Genomic DNA, 18,735 nt, shown 5'->3' with positions numbered 1-18,735 from the left:
AATTTTGAACTTGGATTAAATTATGGCTCATAGAAATTCAATTTTTATCAGAATATTAACATTTTTAATTTTTACAGATTTTTTTTCCAGTAAATTATGTAATCTAACTTTATTAGGAACAATATTGTTCATATGCTTTGCAAAAAAGCTTTTGATTCTTTCTTTCTTTCTTTTATTTTATTAATTTTTTTTCTCATATTTTATGTAATTTATTATGTTTATTTTTATATTTTATTTCCTATATTTTTTTATTATATTTAATTTCTTGCATATATTTAACGTTTGCACTTTCATGTATATTTTCATCAAAGATGAAAAACAAATTAAAGTTTCATTATTTATGGCTATTTCTAATTGCTAATTCGCGTTTTTAAGGTGCTTTGAGATCGAGGCAACGTTTCCACAAGACTCCCTGCTCACTGTGCAAGTCTTAGATTGGGACCTGGTCGGAACGGACGATATGATCGGAGAAACCAAGATTGATCTAGAAAATCGCTTTTACAGCAGACATCGCGCTACGTGCGGTCTCACGAAAAAATACGACGAGTGAGTCTAATGAGTAACAATTTCTACGACGTGCATGGTAAATAAATTTCAGGCCTCAAGAGTAAAACAAATCGTGTCACGCAATACGGTAATCTAAGAACGGAGCGACCTTTTAATCGCATCAGTAACAACCATTTATTTAAAACTAGCGAGTCTGCAAAGAACAAAATACGTGCTGTGTGATTTACCTTTAACGAGCTTTTCTAATTAAAGATTACTTTTACAATCCGCAATCTGCTTTAATCTAATTCAGCGCTTACGTCTCTTTTTAAAAGCATGTATGCGCTACATTAGCACTTTATTAATTATTAATTTATGTGAACATATATCGAGATAAGAAAACCAAATTTGAGAGTGCAAATAAAATCTAATATTAATTAGATGTTATTTTTGATACAGGAATGGATATAATAAATGGAGAGATGCGATGAAGCCGACTCAAATACTTTCGAAATTATGCAAAGATGGCAAAATCGATGGACCAGTATATTCTCATGGACGCGTTACAATCGGGAGAAAAACATTTTCTCTTTCGAATGAGGAGATGGAATTTTACGTGCATACAAAGGGTATGTAAAGAGATGTTGAGATGATATAAAAAAATATGCAAAATTTTAGATTTAAATTAATTTTATATATATATGTATATTTCTATAATTATACATATATTTCTACATTTTATTATTCTATATGTATTATTTATTAATTGTTATTATATATTATATATTATTATATATATATATATATATATATATATATATATATATATATATATATATTATATATGATTAATGAAGTTTTCAAATGCAGTTCTGGTTTATACTAAAATATAAAATCTTCTTTATTTTTCTAGGAATGGAAGAACATCTTGCCTTAGCAGTCCTCCATCAATGGAGCAGCTTCCCGCGAATAGGTTGCGCTCTGGTACCCGAGCACGTGGAAACCCGACCACTCTATAATCCGGAAAAGCCCGGAATTGAGCAGGGAAAATTGGAAATGTGGGTGGACATGTTTCCAATGGACATGCCTTCACCTGGAGGATCCATCGATATTTCACCTAGGAAGCCCAAAAGTTACGAATTGAGAATTATAATATGGAATACAGATGATGTCGTCCTGGAAGATGACGCCTTCTTTACCGGCGAGAAGATGAGCGATATTTATGTAAAGGGGTAAATTTCTCCTTTTTCTTTTAAAGAAAAAAACATTGGTTAAATTTTTTAAAAACAGCTGCTTGAATGTATAAATAAATAAATTTTTAGAATTAGAAAAAGCTTAAAAATAATAATTCATCAAAATGCGAATTTTTTATCATTACAAATTATATTTTTTAAATATTCTAATAATAAGAGAGATACATACATACAAAATTTTCATTCATTTTCATTAATTTGTAATTTTCTCTTTTTCAGAATAGAATTAATTAAATTTAATTTCAAAAAATAAATTTGATTTATATAAATATATATGTATTTTAGAAATAATATGTAAAGTTAAAAAAAATAACATGTTAAAAACTTTGTCACAAAATATGTTTTTGATGTAAATTTTGCATTTTACGTTCAATTTTTTTAGAACTTCTAAATTTTTAAAATATTCGTATTACTTTTAAAATATAATCTTTTATACATTTATTTAATAATTATATATCATATAATTGTATACCTAAAGAAAAAAATTATTTTACATATTTATATTGCTTTTAACAGATGGCTAAAGGGACCGGAAGATTGTCAATCCACTGATATTCATTACCGATCATTGACCGGCGAAGGAAACTTCAATTGGCGCTTCATATTTCCATTTGATTATCTGGTAGCGGAAGAAAAGATTGTTATTAATCGTAAAGAAAGCCTATTTAGCTGGGACGAAACCGAATGCAAGATACCAGCACGCTTAGAATTGCAGGTGCATAATTTCGAATTTATATAATCGTTGCTTTCACGATCTTATTCCGATAGATAATAACGACGCTCTTTGCAGGTCTGGGATGCAGATCATTTTTCTGCAGACGATTTTCTAGGTGCTATAACCCTCGATCTCAATCGATTTCCTCGAGGAGCAAAGAACAGTAAGCTTTGCTCGTTGAGCATGTTGAAGACAGACGGTTCTGTGCCAACGGTCAACATCTTTAAACAGAAACGTGTAAAAGGCTGGTGGCCGTTTTACGTAAAAAAAGAAAATGAAGAAATGGAATTGACAGTACGTTTACAATTTTAATAAAAAAATAAATTTTTTTAATATTTTACATAAATATTTATATTTATAATATACTACGTGATTAGATAAAGAGAGATGATTAACATCTTAAATTAAATAAATTAATATACAATAAACTAAATTAAATTAAATAAATTAATAAATTAAACATTAGATTATAAAAAATTCATCTATATACATATAAAATATTTTATATCATACATGTATTTTATTAATTGTAAGTATATATCTCGTTATATAACGAGATAAAATACATGTATGATATAAAATATTTTATATATATATTATGATTTTTTAATAATTTTAAGATGTTTAATTTATTAATTAATTTAATTTATTTTATTTTATTTAAATAATTTTGTATATTCTTTGTATAGGGCAAGGTTGAAGCTGAGATACATTTGCTCACAAAAGAAGAGGCTGAGAAAAATGTTGTCGGTTTTGGTAGAAACGAACCGGATCCACTGGAAAAACCAAAGTTAGTATAATAATAAATCTATATAATAGTAGTTTTCCTTTATATTTAATCCTTTTTTTATTTTTCACATTTTTTTTTTGCAGTCGACCAGATGCGTCCTTTATGTGGTTTCTCAATCCGCTAAAGTCCATCAAATACATAGTTTGGCACAATTATAAATGGGCTATCCTGAAGGCTATAGTCGCGATCGGTTTGATCATACTAATGCTCTTATTCTTTTACGCAATACCAGGTTATTCCGTAAAAAAGATCTTAGGAGCTTAAATACTATTCGTCGCAATATATAATTACTATTTTTCCGGTATGTAGAGAACAAATTTTGACAATTTGAAGGCATATATAATCGCGTGTTGCTATATTGTTACGTTTCACAAAATTAACATATATAAATATGTTATCGGATTAATTTTTCAATTTTTCTTTAACGATATTGACTTAAGGAAATTAAAATTATTTTATAGCGATTAGATAAATAAAAATTAGACTAAATATAAATGGATTTCAATAGGTTTAATGAATACAGGATGTTTCTCTGAGCCAACTTATATAAAAATCGCAATTGAGAAATATCCACGTTGTATAAAATACCAAAGTGAACAAAATATTTTTCGAAAAGATAAAAATTGTTTATCTCTCTTACATTGTTTCAGATTATAATTGTTATAGGATAGTAGTGATTATTTATTATGTAAAAATGTACCGTTGTAGATGATTTTAACGTATATTTTGTCTCTGTACAAGTTGCAATGATGTAGCTTATTATAGTTAAAAAAAAATCTTTATTCGACTATCAGTTTATAGTGGACCAAAGTAACACCAGAATAGATGCAAACTAGAATTACATTGTAAATAATTCATGCACACAGTGAAATAACTGTGAGAAAACGAAAAATGTAGTAGAGTAGCGGCTTGTACAAAATGATCTATTTTTACTTGTAATGTTCTGTCATAATGATAATTGTGTTTCGCGGGCGAAAACACAAAGATCAGCCGACTATTATTCATTATCATCAGATTGCTCATTGTACATTAAGAAAGGAATATATGTGTGTAAAAAGGGATAAAAATAAAAAATCTGAAAAGCGTAAAATAATAAATCACTTTATTGTTCTGCAGATAACGCTGAGAACTTATTAGTTACAAGCGGCATATCGTTTTCGTCGCTCGACGATTCTGTTGAATCATTATTCGTTGCATCTCGAGAAGATCTTTGCTCTTGCTTTTCGTTGTATGTTTCTTCGTCTTCAGAAGATATATATTCAGGTGTATCGGGACCATCTCCTTGATTTCTAGCTTGAATCCATCTTACTATTTCAACATCTGAATGATTTTCCCATTTTTCTGGAAAAAATCCATCAAAAATTATTTACATAATTTATTTCAAACATAATTTCTCAAGTATCTTTTCATAAATTTTAAATTATAACAGTATTTTCAATAATGTACTTTACTGAATAAATTTTTACGAAAAAAATAATTTAACCAATAAAAAAGAGGAGAATAATACCTTTATCACTAGTCCAATTTGGCGGATATATGTACAAGCAAATCTTTCCTTCTAACGCCATTCGTAGCAATGAATTTGCCGCTCTATACGTGTCCAATCTAGCCGCTCGGGCTGTTGTAAAATCTCTTTTAATAGCCCAACCTTCGCAGATATCCATAGCGGACCACGTATCATCATTCTCTGGATGAGGAATTCTCAACAATTTCGGTAAATCCATTCTTTCAGCCAGAAACTTTACCGTCGTATATGGTTCTCTGACTTGAGCGATCGGAAATGAGCCCATTAATATCTGTAACTGTTTTGGCACAGTTGAGGGAAAGACTAAACCAGGACAATCGCACAAGCACACGGTCTTCGTAAGGTAAATAGTTTGAAAATGTTTAGTATGGCCGGGTGTACGAGACACGCTTACAACTTTTTTGCCTGTAAAACAAGATATCAGAAATACTAACGTCTCATATTTAGTAACAAATGTAACTGTTTTATATCAAAATTTGTCTCGTGTTATTAATCTCAATATGATTTTATTTCTCTGACTATTTTATATCTCTTAGAATCAAATACATTTAGTATAAAATTAGGTATTAATTAAGTATTTCTGAAAAATTGTTGATATTGAAAAATCTTGCTTACCCATCAATGCATTCATTAAAGATGACTTTCCCACATTTGGCGTTCCGATGCATCCAATGGTCAGAAGTCCATTTTTATATTTTTCGTGTTTAAAGTAAGTAGTATCTTCTTTCTCTATTGTTACATTATCTTTATGGTTTATATCATCTAGATCGTACTCCGAATGCATCTCCTCCTGAATTTTCTCATGCCAGGAACTTAGATCAACCTTATCTTTGACAATATCTTTACAAGCCTCTAACAACTTTTGCGCTCCTTCCGCAGCCATTCGTAATTTTCCCCTACGACGTCTTTTCTTTATACCTTCCTCGTTGTTCGTATTACCACGAAGATTGTAAGTAGGATACGAAGTAAACATTAAAATGTGTAATTTTGGATATTGACTACGAAAATATTCCTTCCAAGCCACTACTAAGGCTGGAGGCGCTAGATCGACTTTGTTTAGCACTAAAATCATATCTTTTTGCAACTCATTTGTTACATAATGATATAAATATGGAGGAAACATCAAAACGGGATATCGGATATCGACAATGATCAACAGAATGTCTGACATTTCTAAGACTCTCCACAATTGTCGCCAAGTTTCTAAATTCAGTTCAAAGTAACTCAAGCTATTTAATTCTGTTATGTTCTTTAAGTATTCCTAAATAAAAAAGAATTGTATTATTTATTAAAAGTAAGTTCAACATAAACTAGAATTTTGTGTAACAGATTTGCAACTACATACTGTGAAATATCTCTGTTCTCTTATATCTAATTGCTCTTTCGTCATATTAAAATCCCATGGAGGCCGCCTTGGCATGTCAATCTCAAGTGGAAAATAATTGTCGGAAATTTCTTGATCTATGAGGCTTACAGGCTCAATACTTCTTAAGGCTTGTTCCTTGCGTTTTCGCAATTCCTCCGTGGTCTCTTGAAAAAATTGTAGTGCATATCTATTCCTTGAAGACTTGCTATCTTTTGGTTGTTTATTTATCTGTTGTACTTGTCTCCCATATTCTACACTACTCGCATTGCTAGAGCGCTCATCCTCATCGTCATCTTGATTTGTTGCTAATATAAACATGTATACTATTATTTTAATAATCATACATTGCTATCTACACTATGATAAGAATTTCAGATGTAAAATGTGATAAGTAATTTTATGGTTAAAATATAATTTATTGAAAAATAAAAGATATATAAAAGTAAATATATTTTAGCAAAGAAAAATTTTTTATGTATATTTTCTAATAATTAGTAGTATATTTAATAATATAGTTTTATATTTTAGTCCCAAAAACAAGCAAATCTCTGTTACCTTTAAATTACAAAAATAATAAATTTATACAAACCTGTGTATGATATATAAAGAGAAATAAAGAAATGTATCAATAGGAGAGAGATATCAAAATTATCAGAATATTTGTATAACATTTTATATAGATAACATTTGAGAAATAGTAAAATCATTAGAGATACCGAAATCTTATTCTAAACTTTCTAAATGCCATTAAGTCTTTAATAAAGATTATTGATATAAATACCTAGCAAAATTCGTTGCCGTTGCTTTTTAACCTGCATTTGCAGCTTCTTGGCTTTCCCGCTGTACGGAGTTTTTCGCCTTCCTTGAGGCATATTTCTATAACTTTAACTTCTTCACTTCTCCTCAAGTATTCAACTCTAAATATCAATCAATCGAATATGATTTATTTATCAATTTATTAACTTCGACTGTATGATCAAAGTCATCATTACTCGCGATATGGCGAGTGGCGAGCCGTACGTATACTCGATAAAAAAATTAACGTGATGCCAATCAGCTGATCATTCAATCGTTAGTTAAACGATAATTAATAGATAGTTAATTTGAAATCTGAACTATCTTATGGTTAGTATTATATATGAAAATAAATATGTAAAGGCAGAAAGAAACCTAAGAGATCACGCTGATGTTGTTTATCATATAACTTTTCCCTTGTAATATGCTAGCGCCAACTGGATCCATTTTAGAATTGCATAGCCAGATGCATTTTTTGGTGCCATGGTAAAAACGACCGATTGGTTTGTGTCCGTGCTAGATTCATATAATTGCGTTATAGATTAAAAAGTACGAAAATGTGTATATATATTATTTTAAACTGCTTAAGTTTAGCTGCGCATAATCTGTTTTCATTTTAATAATTCAATAAATACATGTTATAGATAATAGTTATGTGTACTATTACAGAAATTATTAAAATTATTTTATGTGTATATTAAAAAATTATATATATATAATGAATTTACATATTTATAATATATACTTATATACATATATATATATATATATATATATATAAGTTATTATTAAAATATATTATTGAAATAATTTTTACAAAATTATTGAAATTATATATTATGCATATACGCGTACATAAATATTAATATTATATAATAATATTATTAATATTATCTTTGAAAGAGAGAGAGAGAGAGAGAGAGAGAGAGAGAGAGAGAAAGAGAGACAGAGAGAAAAATAAATAGTAACTTTACTTTTAATAAACTGAATTTGTTTGAGAGTAAAATTTATGCAGATAATGAGATTTATTTTCTTCTTTTCAATATTTATTTAAATGAATCTGATATTATTAAATATATTATTTTATAAATACAATTTTACATATTTCATACAAGAGACATTTAAAAGTTATAAATATATAATAAATTTTGCCACACATATAACATACACACACACAATATAACATATAATATAATATAACATATAATAAAATGGGAATAATTTTTCATACAAATATAAGTATAGAGATGAGTGTAAAACAAAATTTTCTCATAAGATTAAATTTTCGAGAAAATGGATTCTGAAAATTCACATGTGAGATCGAATACGTATGCACTTGATTAATCAGAGTCAATAGATTTAGTTGTATACATAACGAAAAAATAAAGATTCGAAATTATTATTATTACAGAATTTACGCTTCTTTCATTCGTCGAGTAAGATTTTGTGTGCAAAGAGGACATTTCCAGTAATTTGTAATCTAATGAAATAAATGTATTATTAAAATGAGAGACCTGGACAGAAACAAAACAGAACTGATAATTATTTTTTAATTCATAACCGTTTTTAATCGGGCCATTTTGACTCGATTTCTACGAGTCAAAAAAGAAGATTTTCGTTCTACTACCGGTTAATATTAATAATAATCACCGGCAAATATAACGACTTGTATATTACGATCGTATAATAGTATTGTTTTTTAGACACGTCGCTCAGTCATCAAGTCGCAAAATACAAATAATCATATATATGTCAAATATATTACTATGCATATAAACCCTCTATCGACGGATGAAAGATCTGTATATCTATAAAATTATTTTATAAAATTCATATATTTATATGAAATATATTAAAATTATTTCATGTATGCATAATATTGTAATAATCATGTATTTAAAAATATTTTTCCTTCAATTTCTATATACAAATAGTATTTCTATTACATGTAATATGTAATATATAATAAAAATTAAAAAATAAAGAACTAAAAATTTAATATAAAATTTTATCGTAGAATATAATAAAAGAATAAAAAGAAATTATTCTATGGTTTCAAATTGACCCAGAGCTCGCCATCGCCGCAGCTATCCCGCCGTCTGAGGATTAAAGCAACGAATTTATCTACAATTTACATCTCCAAATCTATCAATCTACATCTACAAATCTCTATACAAATCTGTTGCTTTAAAATATAATAAAATTTTTTTGTCATACTCACTGATACTGACAGCGACAGCGAAGTTGTCGACATTAAAGCTACGTTGTCTGTAACATACAAATATAAAGTCCAAATTATAGCAGCGTTTAAGATAATTAATATTTAAGAATTTATTATTGTACTCACCAAATTTTATATTTGATACGTATAATAATAAATATGGAATATTTTTATAAATTTAAAAAAAATCTATTTTTTTTAATAGAACTTTTATAAGATTTATGTAAAAGTCTTTATCTTTGAGTTTCTCTTGTTCAAATTATTCAAATAAATAAACCAAATTAAGTATAAGGTATATTATATAATAATTAATGTATAAATAATATTTACCCTAGGGTTGCTCCGCCGGTGCAGGATGCCTTTCCTAGGCCTCTTCCTCCTCTCAGATATCAAGATCGTCATCTATTGTTTTACACCCTCGATATACTTTTTTTTAATTTGTTTAAATCGTACAATAGTAAAATCACACAATATTTTAAACCGTACAAAAGTAAAAACGCGCGATAGTTTGACGGCATTCCCGAATTTCGAAACGATCATCAATCCCATTTCATCACGCACAAAAATCATACTTGAAGTCGACAAGTCGGGCACGATCAAACTTCGAGCAAGAGAAATTAAGTCCGAAATGAAAGAAGACGACAGATCGAGGGAATCGATCGCGAATGGGGTTCGTTCAATTCTCGTTCGTGCAGGTCCGCATCTCAGGCCGACTCAAACTTATTAGGCACGATTTCGGATGAGTATATGTGTCTATCATACAGACAGTCCACATGATATGTCATAAGGCTGGTAGACGGATCAAGAGGAACACCCATTTCATAAATGTTCAACAATCTGAACATTTATCAAATGGATCGGACATCTTTACCGAGTGAAAATCATCGCCCATCAACGATTTATTCCAACGATCGATCGACCTCTAATCGGTTAAGACCGAAACCCGTTGCCGAAGCAGACCGTGCTCTCAACAACTGATTATCGAGCGTTAGCTCAATATTAACCGCGCGTTCATGTATCTCTCTATACACGAACCTACGTTTGCCTACGCGGCCGGCATTCACTTCAGCCGCGATACTGAGAAAAAACGCCAAATAAACGCCGATAAACGACATCGATTCAACATCTTCTTCAATCAATCCTTTTTCACTGAAAAGCAACGCTGAGAGAATCCCATTTAATTGGCGTCAAATACGATCTCCGATAACAACTTCGTGATCGAAATCAGAATTATATGAACGAAAACACGACCGCGATCACGACGAAGCCAAGAAGAATGTAAATAAAAGCGCGCTATATGTCACCAAGATCAAATGTTATTTCGGAATTATTTTAGACGTATTTTAACACGTTTAGATTTATCGCGTAACATTATCGTAGTATTATTAGTATGTATTTTCGCGAGAAACGTGTACGACGCGCTGGACTTCGAAGTGACCGAACGCGAGACGCACGTGCCAGCGTCAGCGCCGGAGTAGAAGCACGTGCGCACACTGACAGTACGCCCGCTAGATTCCGGGATGAATGGCGCACGGCTCTGTCACGGGTCTCGTGTCTCGTACGCGCATTCTACCCTCTCTTACTACGAATGACGTCAAAGAAAAGAAAGGCTGTGCTCTCTTTTTTTCTCTTTCGCGCGTGCGCTAACAAATACGCAAAAATGATATTATTATTCGATACATTTAACACGCTTTAAAGCTTATACGTTAAATGCGTTTACGATGAAATATATAACACGTAAAGTACTTTAACTAAATGTGTACAAACTATACAACAATTCTATTTTTTTTATTACATTCATTATAATAAACATATATATTGTAATAAAAATATTGACTAGTGTTAACGATTATTTATGAAAAATAGAAATTTCTATATGCGTATATATTTATTACTTATAACTAAATTTACATTAATAATAAAAAATATATAGAAAAAATTTATTGCGTATAAATACAATTACAGATTATAACTGACTATTATTGAAATTTCTCATGTTATTAAATAAATATTCTCTCTCGTTGTAACTATTTAAACTATATTATTCTTATATATTACACACGTATTTGTCTCCTTCTTTTCCTCTTTTATTAGAAAAAGAAAGAGAGAGAGAGAGAGAGAGAGAGAGAGAGAAGAATAGATATTCTGTTTTATTTTATTCTATCATTATTCTTAAAAATATTAATTTATTAAATATACTTTGACTTAATATTTTAATATAATATATATACTTATTGTTGTCCGTAATATGTATTAAAATAAAAACAGATTACGCGCAACTAAAATAATATGTAATAAAATATATTAATAAATCCATAATATTTTCGTGTACTTTTCAAATTCACAATTATAGATCTAGCACGGATATAAACCAACCGATCGTTTTACCATAGCATAGAAAAATAGATTAGCCACGTAGTTCCACCTACTTTAAAATGAATCCAGTTAGCGCTAGTGTACTGCAAGAAAAAAGTGTCGTATGATAAACGGTAGTTTGGCAGCTTGACGCTTCTCAAGTTTCTTTCTGGTTATAGCTGCTGCGTCAATAAACTGTCGCGTGTTTGTGCTTGTCGAATAGCGATTTGAGACTGGGTAAAACTGGGTGAAGCCACGCTATATTATTTTTTCAAGAGACAATTGTGTTTATCTTTTTATCGTCGATGTATTCTGGAAGAAACGTGGTCGAAATGCGTTGGGATAGCGTCATCGATTACTTGAACCATATTTTGGAACCGAATAAGCTCCAAAATGATATAAAAAATATGAAATGCGAAAGTGAGCTAATGTCTCGTTTATTGACCAATCAGCAGGTTACGTGAGTATAAATTTCTTCAACAAAAATATTTGTAGTTTGATTGCAATTTGCATGATTTCAATTTTTATAAACGCTACATTTCTAACGCGATAAAAAATTTATAGTATATTCGTATGTGTATTTTCATTTTGATTGGCGAGCTGAGTCCTCTATGCTTTCTAATTATTTTAATTATACACTTGTATTTATTATGATGTAAATTAAATTATAAGTTTAATAAACTATCATCTCTAATTATCTATCAGCTTCTTAATTATCTGTTGTATTTAGTATAATATGCTCGTATATATAATATAATTTTAATTACGATGCAGGAAATTTCTATCTTCATGGTTAAGTAAACTTTATGATAAAAAAGAGACAAGGAAAGAAAGAAAAAATCTGGAGACATCAATGTCTTATAAGTCAGAAGGGAACAAAAAATTTCAATCAAAAAATTATATCACATCTCTGAAATTATATACAAAAAGCGCAGTGTATGCTCCATCAGGTACCATAGATCTGCCAGTAGCAATCGCAAATAGATCAGCATCTTTGTTTTATTTGGAAAGATGGGAAGTAAGTAATAAGATTGAATATTCAAAGATTATAATTTATATTGTATTTTTGCTTTTTACAATTGTTTAGCTACTTATTTAATTTAGAATTTATTTTACTTATGGTCCAAAACTCATAAGATTATATTGGTAAATGTAATTTATCAATTTTTTTTACAAAGGATTGCATCAAAGATATCGAACTGGCGATCAAATTAGGCTATCCAGAGAAGTCACGTGGCAAATTATATCTGCGTATAGTTGAGTGTTACTTGAAATTAAATAAAAGAATACAAGCTGCTCGAATTATTTCTCAACTGAACAATTCAAATCAATATGATATGACAAATGAACAGAGGGGCAAGTATTCACTTTATATACTTTTATATATATATATATATATATATTATAGACATTTTTTTATATTTTTAATATAATCAAAAATTAATAAAAATAATAAAATTTGTATAGAGCGATTACAGAAAATGAATGAAGTAATACTGCAATCTATAAACACAATTGATGAGATAAACGATGTAAATCGTACATGCAACATTGCAAATATAACAGAATCTCCTTCACAACCTAAACTTAAACGCCTAAAATCTGGTGAAAATCCTAATTTTCGATCTGCATCTGCGAGTATAGAAGTAAAGTATGCTCCAGCAAAAGGAAGATATGTTATAGCTAATAGAAATATCAAAAAAGGTGAAACTCTTTTCGTTGAAGACGCATTTACCTTTGTGCTAGTAAATAACAATAAAGATATTACTCATTGTCACAATTGTTGCAAGAGCTGCCTTGATATTCCTGTACCGTGAGTTTTATTATCTTTTTCTATGTGAGAAAAATAATTTAAAAAAATGTTTTACACTATATGTAATATTACATATTATACAGATGTACAGAGTGTGTAGACACTTTATTTTGCAATATGAGTTGTTGGGATGAGGCATGCTTATCCCATCATCGTTGGATATGTCCTGCCAGTCAAATGGGTCTTTTGCGGCAAGTTGGAATAACACATTTAGCTCTGAAATTATTATGTGTGTGTGCAACTACGGCCAATAAGGAGAAATTTAATGATGTACAACAGCTAGTGACCAATTTTAATAAACTTGCGCCAGGCGACGTTATTTCGTATGGAATTGTGAGTTACATGATTTTTGCAAAGCTAAAGTGCATGATACGCATATACAGACAATTTTATTACATGAACTAAGTTTTACGTTATCTCTTCTTTTTCAGACGGCCATTATGCTTACATTGTATCTATCAAAGTATACAGATTTTTTTAAAGATATTAATCTTAAGGAATGTTTAGCATCAAAGTTTTCTAATGATGAATTCAATATTAAATGTGACCTCGTGACAGAAGACGATAAACTATTGTATGTAAGTTCTTTATTGTTGAGGCATATACTGCAGCTTATTTGTAACGGACATGCTATCACGAAGATAAACGTGACAGCAGATGATCATGAAAATAAACTTCTTGTCGAAGAACAAATTAGAATAGCTACAGCAATTTATCCTTCTGCAAGTATGATGAATCATTCTTGTGATCCTAATATAATTAATAGGTAATATATAGACATTTAATTACAAGAAATAAAAGAATTATTTATTGTATACAGTAAATGTAGAGCAATGTAAATACTTTCTATTTAAATAACATAATACTATTACTTTTTAGCTTCTTAGATCAGACTTTGATAGTTAAAGCTATAAAGGATATTAAAGAGGGTGAAGAAGTTTTTCATTGTTATGGTATGTTAAAAATTAATTATAAATTTCATTATATCAATATCAGATTTTTATGTTATTTTTACTTTGTATTATATGTGCGAGGCAGGAGTTGATTTTAGAAGAATGTTGAAAGCAGATAGGCAAGAAATTCTGGAAAATCAATACTGTTTCACCTGTAATTGTAAAGCATGCACAATGTCAGAATATGACAATTTTATGGTAAATTATTCATCATTTTTGCATGTATATTCAAAAATTTACATTAGATTGATTTATAATAGAGTTGTTTGTTTATCTTTAAAAGAAAAGATTTACTGCGATAAAGTGCCCTGAATGCAGTGGACCATTATTATTATGCGATGATCATGATCCTCCAATGCTTTGCTCAGATTGCGGATCAACAGTTTTCGAATTAACTTATATATATAAAGCAAAGCAAGCACAAGTTCATGCTAAGAACTATTTCAAAGAAACAGAATATTATATAAGGGAAGGAAATTTGGAGGCAGCAATTGTCGAGTTAAAGAAATGCTTGTCTCTTAGAAAAAGCGTTTTATACAAATATCATGAGGATATTATTATAACTTTGGATTTGATGGGAAAATTATACGCTAGTATAGGTTCGTATCATACAATAATTTTGTGTTCTTTAAAATGAAAATAGAAGAAAGCATATTCTTGAAAAAGTAACATTTTTGTCGTTTGTTTTTTGATATTAGATCAGCGGTTGCCTGCTATTAATCACCTTGAACATACCATCGTAGCGATTGAAGAGAGATATGGTTCTTGCAGCATAGAACTTTGCAACGAATTAAATAAAATAACGGATATATGCATTACTTATTTGCAGGAGGAATCTAATACAGCATCGAAATTTTACAAGTAAGTATATCATTTTTATTATTTATATTATCTTATAAAATATAATATTTAGCGTATTTTGTGCAAATTATGCATTATAATATACTCATTTTATATTTATTTATATACCTTGTTACAGAAATATTTTGAAAAAAACACGACGATATCTAAACGATGCTCATCAAATTCTAGATATCGTTTATGGTCCATGGCATGAAGTTTATAATGAAATTGAAACAAAGATGGTGATCCTTTTCAACATTTTACAAAATTTTAATGTCTGATATATGTGTAAACAATCTGTAACATGTGATAGATGAGTAAATAAAAGATGCACAAAAAAGCATTCTTTACTCATCTTTCCATATATATTTTTTAATAATGAGATGTAATAATATTTTGATGCAGTGTGTACAAAACAACTACGTTATCATTATTTTTTATCACATATAATTTTCGTTTATTAAATTTACAATTTATTTTAACAATTTTTTGTATAACAATGATATTCTCGTTTAAGAGAAAGACGAAATATGAAAATTTATGTGAATATTATATTAATATTATAAATTTTTACTTTATCAGATTAAAAAAGAGCTGAGACTTAAGGATTTTTTAAATATAAAACTACATGAACAATTTTATCATTTACATAGTATGATATGCTTCGACAAGTCTGAAACTTTATCTACATCTCTTTTACACTCTCGTGATGAGATTATGTTCAACTTTCTTCATTATCTATGATAAAATTATGTTAATATTAATTTATCCCAACCAGAATAGTAATTAGAAAGATTATTTCCTCGCAGAATGCAACAATATGAACATAAAGAGTTGTGCAAGAAGATAGTTCGGGTTTCTAGATTGGATCGTTATCACTTTAGCTCGCGTGGTCTCTCCGGTACCCCGGTGCTCCTTCAATTTCGAAGTTTGGCAAGGAAGTAATTACCATGCCCGTAATAGAATTCCCTGCATCGAAATCGATCAAATAGCATCGTCGAATACCTTTATCGTCGCTACGAATTGGTCATTAATAGATAATTTATTATATTCATAATAAATGCGTTTATGAATTATTATGAATAATATTCTAAGATATCAAATAAAAATATTGTCTGACGTCAATTTTTTAAATATTAAAAAGTTCTTTCGATCACACGTTAAAAACTGTCAGTGGTTAATTCATTCACAATCTTCTCTTTTAACTGCAAAATATAAAATAAATTGAGGAGAATTTATATTTCTCCGAAATTAAATATCGCGTCTTTATAATTGAACGTATATGCGAAATAAACGCTTATTTATTTACAATAAATATATGTGTGTGACATAAAGCAAATAAATGGCGCGCTTTGTAATATTGTAATATCAGTAAATTTATCTCTTGAGAAATAGAATATGCTATGTATATTTCAGGAAAGAAAATGTAAAAATATTTTCAGTTATTTTTTGGGAAATAGATATTTTGGGTAGAGTTTCTATTCTGGAGAAATACCTATCTGCGATATGATTCTCTTATTCATCTGAGAAAACGTATTCGCTGTCGGGTTATCTCCCGTTGTATAAAAAAGCTTTTACTTGGATTGTTCAATATTAAAATTATTAATAGTTGTACCTATTCTGCATGACACTTGCTGTTACACTCGCGATACTGACTTTTGCAACATCAGTTTTGTATCCAGCTTTTATGAATATTGCAAATATTCTTGTGCAAACGTATTACCACGCATTTTTTAAGCTTATTGTCCTAATATATTGTATTTAGTCGCATATGTCTTAAAATGATTGTAAAGAATGTTATTCGATGTCTAATCACATGTGCGGACGTTGTATGATTTTGTACTTTATCTAAATTTTCATTCTACTATGGGCGGTTCTATTTTATTAAAATCTCATGCATATTAAACATAATAATTTATAATATATTTAAATGCGTTTTATAAATATTTATTATCATCTGCCGTTATTTTCGGAGTGTATGCACGATACTAATTAAAACAATCCGCCATTCGAGAACTTTAATTTTACTGTGCAGTGGTATATACAGCTGCTCTCGAGTCTGTGGGCCGACTTCATTAAAAATACATCGAAGTGCATTCTCTCCACTGTGCCGAGCGGCTTCATTTGCAAATGGCCCCATGCGTCACTATGTAAAATAAAACACGACTTCTCCGGTTATATGCATTACCGTCGCAAACGAATAAACCGATAACTTGACATTGAAACGGAGGAATTCTTCATTAGTATACCGTTCCAGTGTGACAGGAATTCCTTACGCATCCGCGAACAATCTCGAGAGGCACGAAAAGTGCATAAAATATAATTTCCTCTTAGTTTTAATGCACACCAGAATAAACGCGGTAATTGAATTTTTATGTTATAGCTGGCGCATCGTTATTAATCAGAATTATGTAATACAAGCAAAACTGATCATTTCTGTCAATAGTTTGGCATCTATAATAAAGCATTTCTTTTCTAAGATATAGTAAAAAAATGTCTGAATGTAAAAGAAAGAAAATTATGTCGTATCTATATAAAATGCAACGTCGAAAAATGTTCTCTTCTGTTTTTTAATATTATTTTATAATATTATTATATACACAGCTTATAAAATAAAAAAAAAAAACATACAATATAATTCTAAATAAATTCAAAGAATTTAAAAATCATAAACTTAATATGAGTTTGAAATTTCGTATCTCCGTTATTGTTTATTCATTTGCAAATTACAAATAATGTTACCTCAGTTCATTAAATTGGTCGAAAAAAAATGTATATACAATCTTAAAGAAAACCGAAAAAAATTAGATCAGCTTTTTCATCATTTTTATTTCTCAAACATTCGTACTATCTGAGAAACAGTTATTCTTTTAAACCAGTCGGTCAGATCTTAGAATGCCAAATAAATTCGTTTACTTTAAACGTATATAGAGCAGGACATAATATTCGGTCGAAACATGTTGTTTCTAGATGTAAAAGAGCGAGATTTACATCCTTGCGATTCCTATCTTGTCTCCGGGATATTCGGATAAACAGACTTGTGTGCGAAACTGACGCTCGAATACCTGGGGCACTCCTTGGAATCCGGTATTTTGCGTTCGGATTTGCCTCGCTACCATGTTTCCCTGGAATGTATACACACCGCCTCGCGGATTACATCGAGAAACACTCGATGAGATATTTACAACTGGAAAATTTGTATGTAACTTATATTTATATTATATTTATATCGTGCAAAAATAAAACTGAAAATGCAACGCGGTTTACCACCGTCACGCCGGCCCTGTGTACCGTTATCGATATTATTAAAAATTAATCGGAACAGTTGTGTTTCGATATTTTACAAAATATATCGCGCAACATGTGTACATACAGTTTGTCCCCAAGAAAACGAAGAAATCGAAGGATTTCATATCGAGTTCACACTCGGCGAGATATATAACTGTGTATTGTATTGTGTGTTACTATGTATATAAAAAACACATTGCTTGGATTTCAATTTTAATTATTTTATCGCCATTTGTAAAAAATAATTTTGCATTTATTGTTTTATATTTTAGTCATATATTCAGATAATGTTATGAGTATATTTATCTCTTTACGTATAATTATTTTATTTT

At 29.5% G+C, this 18,735-nt stretch overlaps 3 protein-coding genes and 1 long non-coding RNA gene across 8 annotated transcripts in view; 2 read left to right on the top strand and 2 right to left on the bottom strand.

The window, feature by feature from the left end:
- Positions 1 to 4,301, top strand: part of LOC140664669 (otoferlin) — a 38,449-nt gene extending 34,148 nt beyond the window's left edge. For all 4 annotated transcript variants that reach the window (XM_072889997.1, XM_072889999.1, XM_072889998.1 and 1 more), the window contains 7 exons: positions 376 to 546; positions 946 to 1,115; positions 1,400 to 1,718; positions 2,256 to 2,454; positions 2,530 to 2,748; positions 3,144 to 3,244; positions 3,328 to 4,301. In XM_072889997.1, coding sequence (XP_072746098.1) covers positions 376 to 546; positions 946 to 1,115; positions 1,400 to 1,718; positions 2,256 to 2,454; positions 2,530 to 2,748; positions 3,144 to 3,244; positions 3,328 to 3,508 — 1,360 coding nt within the window. In that variant the 3' untranslated portion in view covers positions 3,509 to 4,301. The remainder of the gene's footprint in view (positions 1 to 375; positions 547 to 945; positions 1,116 to 1,399; positions 1,719 to 2,255; positions 2,455 to 2,529; positions 2,749 to 3,143; positions 3,245 to 3,327) is intronic.
- A 28-nt stretch (positions 4,302 to 4,329) lies between these two features.
- On the bottom strand, positions 4,330 to 7,336 carry Ns4 (Nucleostemin 4). The gene is made up of 5 exons (XM_072890001.1): positions 6,917 to 7,336; positions 6,115 to 6,440; positions 5,385 to 6,030; positions 4,752 to 5,174; positions 4,330 to 4,585 (listed from the first exon to the last, which is right to left on the bottom strand). The coding sequence occupies exons 1-5, from the start codon at positions 7,005 to 7,007 to the stop codon at positions 4,347 to 4,349; spliced, it is 1,725 nt and encodes a 574-aa protein (XP_072746102.1). The 5' UTR covers positions 7,008 to 7,336; the 3' UTR covers positions 4,330 to 4,346.
- Positions 7,337 to 7,354: 18 nt separating this feature from the next.
- On the bottom strand, positions 7,355 to 10,261 carry LOC140664671 (uncharacterized). 2 transcript variants are annotated; one of them, XR_012046486.1, is made up of 4 exons: positions 10,187 to 10,261; positions 9,482 to 9,553; positions 9,152 to 9,198; positions 7,355 to 7,446 (listed from the first exon to the last, which is right to left on the bottom strand). It is a non-coding gene; the product is annotated as an uncharacterized lncRNA (long non-coding RNA). The 2 variants fall into 2 exon arrangements; XR_012046485.1 differs by lacking the exon at positions 10,187 to 10,261 and having other exon boundaries at positions 9,482 to 9,951.
- A 1,376-nt stretch (positions 10,262 to 11,637) lies between these two features.
- On the top strand, positions 11,638 to 15,507 carry LOC140664865 (SET and MYND domain-containing protein 4). Its single transcript, XM_072890440.1, has 11 exons — positions 11,638 to 11,966; positions 12,281 to 12,524; positions 12,685 to 12,862; positions 12,974 to 13,319; positions 13,403 to 13,652; positions 13,751 to 14,085; positions 14,199 to 14,272; positions 14,358 to 14,470; positions 14,556 to 14,871; positions 14,971 to 15,133; positions 15,252 to 15,507. The coding sequence occupies exons 1-11, from the start codon at positions 11,812 to 11,814 to the stop codon at positions 15,394 to 15,396; spliced, it is 2,319 nt and encodes a 772-aa protein (XP_072746541.1). The 5' UTR covers positions 11,638 to 11,811; the 3' UTR covers positions 15,397 to 15,507.
- Positions 15,508 to 18,735: the final 3,228 nt, after the last annotated feature.

Source organism: Anoplolepis gracilipes, chromosome 4, assembly GCF_047496725.1.
Source record: "Anoplolepis gracilipes chromosome 4, ASM4749672v1, whole genome shotgun sequence".
Lineage (NCBI taxonomy): Eukaryota > Metazoa > Arthropoda > Insecta > Hymenoptera > Formicidae > Anoplolepis > Anoplolepis gracilipes.
The sequence above is the reverse complement of the archived record's forward strand: the minus strand, read 5'-3'. Positions and strand labels throughout refer to the sequence as shown.